Here is a 5,819-nt window from a genome sequence, read left to right as displayed (position 1 = left end):
CAGAGCCAGGATATATGAAATCCAATTTCTTAAAAAATTGATTAGCTGTTGGGTCTCCTGAAACTCTCTACTATATGTTTCTGTTACCTCTGATGTTCCACATATTAGAATCAAATTAGGTTAACTTGTAAAAACTCTGACCACTTCAGGGGAACTCAAATTTACTGTTCTCTCAACAACAGACTTTTCTCATAAAAAGGGAATAACATATCCAGTAATGTCTTATCTGCTACTAAAGGTCATGTCTATTTTGCAGGAGAAACTTCTAAAGAAAATGAATCCTTTATGGAGGAGCACTCAAGAAATGCAAAACAATCTAAATCAGGAAATTAGCAAAATCCATTCATTGACGGTAGGGATAAAAAGGTTTTATATTTTTAATGTAGATTGGCACAATGCTAGCTTAGACTTCTTAGCTGAATTCTGCTTACCAGTTAAAAAATAGCAGTGTCCTCTTCCCAGAAAAAAACAAAACAGTGGTTTCAAATGATAGATCAGCAATTATCATTATACAGGCCAACAGGAGCTCGTGCAAAAAATACTAGTATGTACATGTATATGAAATAAACAGGGCATGATAGTGATTCCTGATGTAACCTTGAGGGTTTAGATAAAACTTCCAAGGCACTGAGAATAGGATAGCATTGAGTTATTTAAAGCATTGTATTCACATTGAGTAGTTTAAAGTTTTGCTGTGAAGGTGAGGAGAGAAATAGAGAAATCAGTGGGGACAAAAAACATCCTGAAGTAATTCCTTTAAAAACTCGGCAGTAGAGTGCATACTGAAATATTTAAAAATGTTTAGAAGAATCAGGCAAAGGAACAAGAGAAAATTAAGAAGAAGCAGGTAAAAAAGACAATGAAGTAAGAATCCTCTAGAAGCATCACAGGAAGGGATCTTGAGCCCTTTTGAGGTACTGATTTATACAGGAAGGGAGACTAGGAGGAACATGAAGAAAGGATGGGTAGAGGAGACTAGCAGATCTTCTAGAACCTTTCCAAGTATGAGACACAGAGCTTATGAGTTTACTGCTTGCATATCCTAGGAGAATAACAGTTGAAGTGTTAAGTGTTTTGTTGAGAGTGAGGAGATGCAATTCTTTTAACTGAGCATCTCTGCAGGACTATGTGGCCCTCAGGAAAGGGATGATCAGATATCAATATCAGAAGTTGCGCCAATTTCTCCTGGAGGAGGAGCAACGCCATCTGGAGACAATGGACAGAGAAGCAGAAGAGATTGTTCGACAACTCCGACACAGTGAAGTAAGAATAGCCCAACATATAAAACAGACGAAAGACATGTACAGAGAGCTGTGGGAGATGTGCCACATGCCTGATGTGAAGCTGCTCCAGGTGAGGAGGGAGGGTCCATCATCCAGAGTCAGGAAGACTTTGTTGGGCAATGCTGCCAGGACATTCATATGCTACCTGCAAATGTAACTACTCTCAGATAAGTGACACATGCTCCTTGACTCTGTCATTGCCTTTGTCCAGTGACTTATTTTTGCATATTCTGGTAATCTTTGGGAGATTTTTGCCATTTTGGTAGATCACATAGGACAAAATCCTCTTCGGTATAATCAGGAGTACTAGCCACAAAGAAATGTTATCCAAAATCAACCAAATGCTAGGCCAGGAGAATATTAACTTTGTAAATAAAACTCAATTTAAGTTCCCTAGTACATCCTCACTTCTTGGGATTAAGCCTGGGAGATGAGTGACTGAGAACCTAGATAGCTGCGTACATCAGTCCACAGTCTTATTCTCAGCTCCTTCATTCCTAATGCCCACTGAGGAAGCCCACCATGGTTCAGCTGAGGTTCTGTTATTAACACAGCCTTGGATGATTCCTTAGAGGTGTATCAATAAACCTATCTTGTTAACCCAGAAAAACAACAAAGAATACTAGGGAAAGTAGGACAGAATTCTCATGATTAAGTCCTTGTGTTTTTCTCTGCAGGACTTGGAAAACATACTGGAATGGTGAGTTACACTAATGAACTTTGATTTCTGAGAAAGTCATTCCCTTATTGATATGTACCATTGAAAAATGTAGGGATTAGATTCACTAACTACCTTCATGCAATTCCACATAGTTGAAAACCCAAGTATAACTTCTGACTTTTCCAAAACCAAACTATGAATGACCTCTTATTGACTGGAAGCCTGTTGTTACTGTAAATAGTCAATTAACATATATTGTATGTTATATGTATAATATGCTGTATCCTAACAATAAAGTAAGCTGGAGAAAAAGATATAATTGAGAAAATTATAAGGAAGAGAAAATATACTTATTACTCATTAAGAAGTTGATCACCATAAGGGTCTTCATCATCACCGACTTCACATTGAGTAGGCTGAAGAGGAGGAAGAAGAGAAGACAGTGTCTCAGTAGTGGCAGAGGCAGAAACCAAAGAAATGGAGTGGGAGGCAGGAGAGGCAGGCAAGCTAGGTGAAACTTTCATTGAAAAAAATCCACTTATATGTGGACCCCCAAATTTCAAACCCTTGTTGCTTAAGGGTCAACTACATGTTTTGAGGTATTTAGCATTGATCTGTGGCTGTGTTCCATTTTGGTTTCAAAGGAGAACCTGAGACCTTAAGCTTCTCTGTCTCAGAAGTTTCCTTCTTATCTGGCTGAATGAAAATGTATGTAACAACAGTGTGCCATTCTGGATTTTCTTCTACCCACTCACCCCCATCTTCTCCAGCGCTGCCCCAGCAAATCTTAAGAAGAAGATTACTCTGAGTTATCACAAAGGAGTCTCCTATTCTAGAGAAGTGAGAGGTGAAAAAGAGAGGAAGGAGGGAAATGCCCTAAGGACAGGAAAGGGAGGGAGGATTTGTTCCCAGGGACATCAATAGCCAGGCCCTGTTCCATCTCTGCACTCCCCTGTTGTAGGCAGAATCTAAGAAGGGAATGGCTGCCTCAGCACCCTCAGCACCAGAGCTGACAGGCTGAAAATAGACTCCTTTGGTTTGAACAGAAGTTCAAAACCTTTAGTGCCAGTGGGCATTCCCTGTAAGACCCTGACTGCATCACTGGTGACAACTACTGAGTGAGGTCGCAAAGGCTTTGGCTGAGTTTTCTTCTCTCAGCAAGAATCCCAGGATATCTGTATGCTTTGAAGAGGCCAGAGGGGGAGAGGGAGGAGATGACACTCAGTAACTTTAAATTAGGATCATGTATGAGAGAATGGAGAAACTGGGCTTGAACATGTTAAATTTAGATAAAAGTAGCATTGCTGTATCCCCAATAGAGTTGAATAAAATGTGTACTGAATTTAACAAAAAAAGGGAGATTTCTCAAGAAATATCTTGGATGAAAATCTGAAACATTTGTATGACTGTGTGATTATCCCTGGGCCTAAAAGTGTAACCGAGGTTGTTCTTTGCAGGACAGAGTTGGTGCAAATGGAAAAGCCCCAGCCAGTGAACCCAGAACTCACTTCCTGGCACATCACCGGAGTGCTAGATATGCTCAACAAATTCAGAGGTAAGAGCCAGCTGCTTGGCAGTACAGCCTCAATTTCTGTTTAGTGGATTCCTTGGTTGAGCCATTTCCCATTTTAGTTCTAATTTCTGTGAATTTATAATATATTGTAGAAATAATATTTATCATAAAAATTAGAAAGCTTTGACCAAGCAAATAACTAAAACTTCCATGAACAGAACAACTTTACTGCTGTAAGATACATTTCACAACAACTGGAAGCTGAGGGTTCTATGAAAATGGCCCAAACTTGTAAGGCAGCCATTAGACAACAGAGGGCTAAAACCAGGATTAGACTGAATGAAGCAGTGGCTGACCAGGTCATGTAAAAGCAGAACATGATCATTATTTTCAGAAACTTCTAAACTGCACATGGATGGAAGTCCATCATATTTTGATGTTTAAAAATGGAGGAGGTGAGGCCTGGCAGAGTGGCTCATGCCTGTAATCCTCTACGGTTGAGGCGAGCATATCACCTGAGGTCAACGGTTGGAAACCAGCCTGGCCAACATGGCAAAACCCCATCTATACTAAAAATACAAAAATTAGCTGGGCATGGTGTCACATGCCTGTAATCCCAGCTACTCGGGAGGCTGAGGAAGCAGAATCGCTTGAGCCCAGGAGGCTGCAGTGAGCTGAGATCACACCACTGCACTCCAGCCTGGGCAGCAGAGTGAGACTCTTTCAAAAAAAAAAAAAAAAAAAGAACAAAAAAGCAACAGGCACATTTTATATCCCATTAAATAAGAGCATCATAGCAGCGTGAAGTCTATTTGTTATTTATATTGAATACAAACAATGCAAGTGGCATTTTCTACTAAATAAATGTTACATATATCTTGAAACAAATCATGCAAAGCCAGACATTAAATCACTGATTCACACAATTGATGATATGTTTATTTGTTTTTCTGTGTGATTTTAAGGATTCTCCTGTGCTGTAGAAGTCATAATAACCCTTGATCTTCATAGATGAGAGTCTCCAAAGTCTTTTTGCTCCCTGTATTCTGTCACTTACAGGAGGTATAAATAAAGCCAGTACCTGGGCAGATAACATCTGACCCCCACGTAACTCCTTGACCTGATTTTTGTTCTTCTTGCAGTGGATGATCCTCTGAGTAAGGAAAGGGCAAGTCACTATATGAGCCTTTCTGAGGATGCGAGAAATGTGATATTTGGAGATGACCATGATGGTGCGCCCGGGGAGTCCCAGAGAGCAGAGAACTTTGCAGCATGGGGAGCTCAGGCCTTCTCCTCCGGCAGGCATTACTGGGAAGTGGATGTAACTCACTCCTCCAACTGGATTCTGGGAGTCTGTAAAGATTCCAGGACAGCAAACACAAATCACGTTCCTGCTTTTGAGGAAGCATTTTTTCTATTTTCTTCAAAGAGAAACAACCTTTATAGCCTCTCCAACATCTTTCTTCCCTTAACTCACTATGTGCAAAGACCTTTGGGTCGGGTTGGGGTGTTTCTGGATTATGACAACACAGTTGTGAGCTTTTATGATGTTTCAAAAGGTTCCCTCATATACAGCTTTTTCCCTTCCTCTTTGTCTTCCCTTTTGACACCTTTCGTTTGTATTGGTTCCCCATGAAAGTCAGGTTTCATTATGATTTCTTAGTGAGCTCTCTTGCCTGAAAAAACTTCCAATCTCAAGACCTTCTCATGTGAGACAGTAGGACAATGTGTGAGCATCTTTGAGCTCACTGTAACTTGAGGAAAGAAAATTATTATCCGAGTATGAAATGGGATAACTACATTGAAATTATACATTTGTTTCCTAAATTTAACTTTAATAAAGAGTTGTGAAAAACCATAACTGTCTGATTCCTGGACATTTTATATACCCCAAAATGAAACCCAAAACTCTTTATCATTACTGTCTATTCATTGCGCCTTCCCCACCCACTCGACTCACAATCCCTTTTATACTTTAGATCTTTGTGGATTTCTGTATTGTAGACATTTTATGCAAAGCAAATAATACAAAATATGGTCTGGATCATCAGTTACTAAAAATTGCTGATTTTTGTAAATGTGTAAAATATATTAGTTATAAGAGTGAACTGAATTGTCTTACTGACATATACACTCAATTACAGTTCTTGGTTTCAATGGCCCTTGCATGCATTCCAAAGTAACATCATAGAATGTAAACTTAGACTGGAAAAGCTTTGAAGAAGTTTGTTTTGATGCAAATAATTTTTAGCTGAACAAATTCTTCTTTTTTTTTTTTGCTTCTGGCATAGATTATTTATTTTATTTTTTTGAGGCTGTGACTCCCACTATCTCCCAGGCTGGAAATACAGATGCCTGTCAT

At 39.4% G+C, this 5,819-nt stretch overlaps 1 protein-coding gene across 1 annotated transcript; it reads left to right on the top strand.

Moving 5' to 3' along the window:
* The first annotated feature begins 241 nt into the window (after window positions 1-241).
* LOC100597532 (putative tripartite motif-containing protein 64B) lies at window positions 242-5,093 on the top strand. Its single transcript, XM_030809109.1, has 5 exons — window positions 242-352; window positions 1,123-1,263; window positions 1,961-1,983; window positions 3,402-3,499; window positions 4,600-5,093. The coding sequence occupies exons 1-5, from the start codon at window positions 242-244 to the stop codon at window positions 5,091-5,093; spliced, it is 867 nt and encodes a 288-aa protein (XP_030664969.1).
* Window positions 5,094-5,819: the final 726 nt, after the last annotated feature.

The sequence above is a fragment of the Nomascus leucogenys genome, unplaced genomic scaffold (genome assembly GCF_006542625.1).
Source record: "Nomascus leucogenys isolate Asia unplaced genomic scaffold, Asia_NLE_v1 000901F_72860_qpd_obj, whole genome shotgun sequence".
NCBI classification, from domain to species: Eukaryota; Metazoa; Chordata; class Mammalia; order Primates; family Hylobatidae; genus Nomascus; species Nomascus leucogenys.
This window is presented reverse-complemented; position numbering and strand designations above follow the sequence as displayed.

Coding starts and splice junctions, on each gene's coding strand:
- LOC100597532 (XM_030809109.1), top strand. CDS start 242: ATGTCTATTTTGCAGGAGAAACTTCTAAAGAAAATGAATCCTTTATGG. Junction 353..1,122: donor GCAAAATCCATTCATTGACG/GTAGGGATAAAA, acceptor GCATCTCTGCAG/GACTATGTGGCCCTCAGGAA. Junction 3,500..4,599: donor TATGCTCAACAAATTCAGAG/GTAAGAGCCAGC, acceptor TTCTTCTTGCAG/TGGATGATCCTCTGAGTAAG.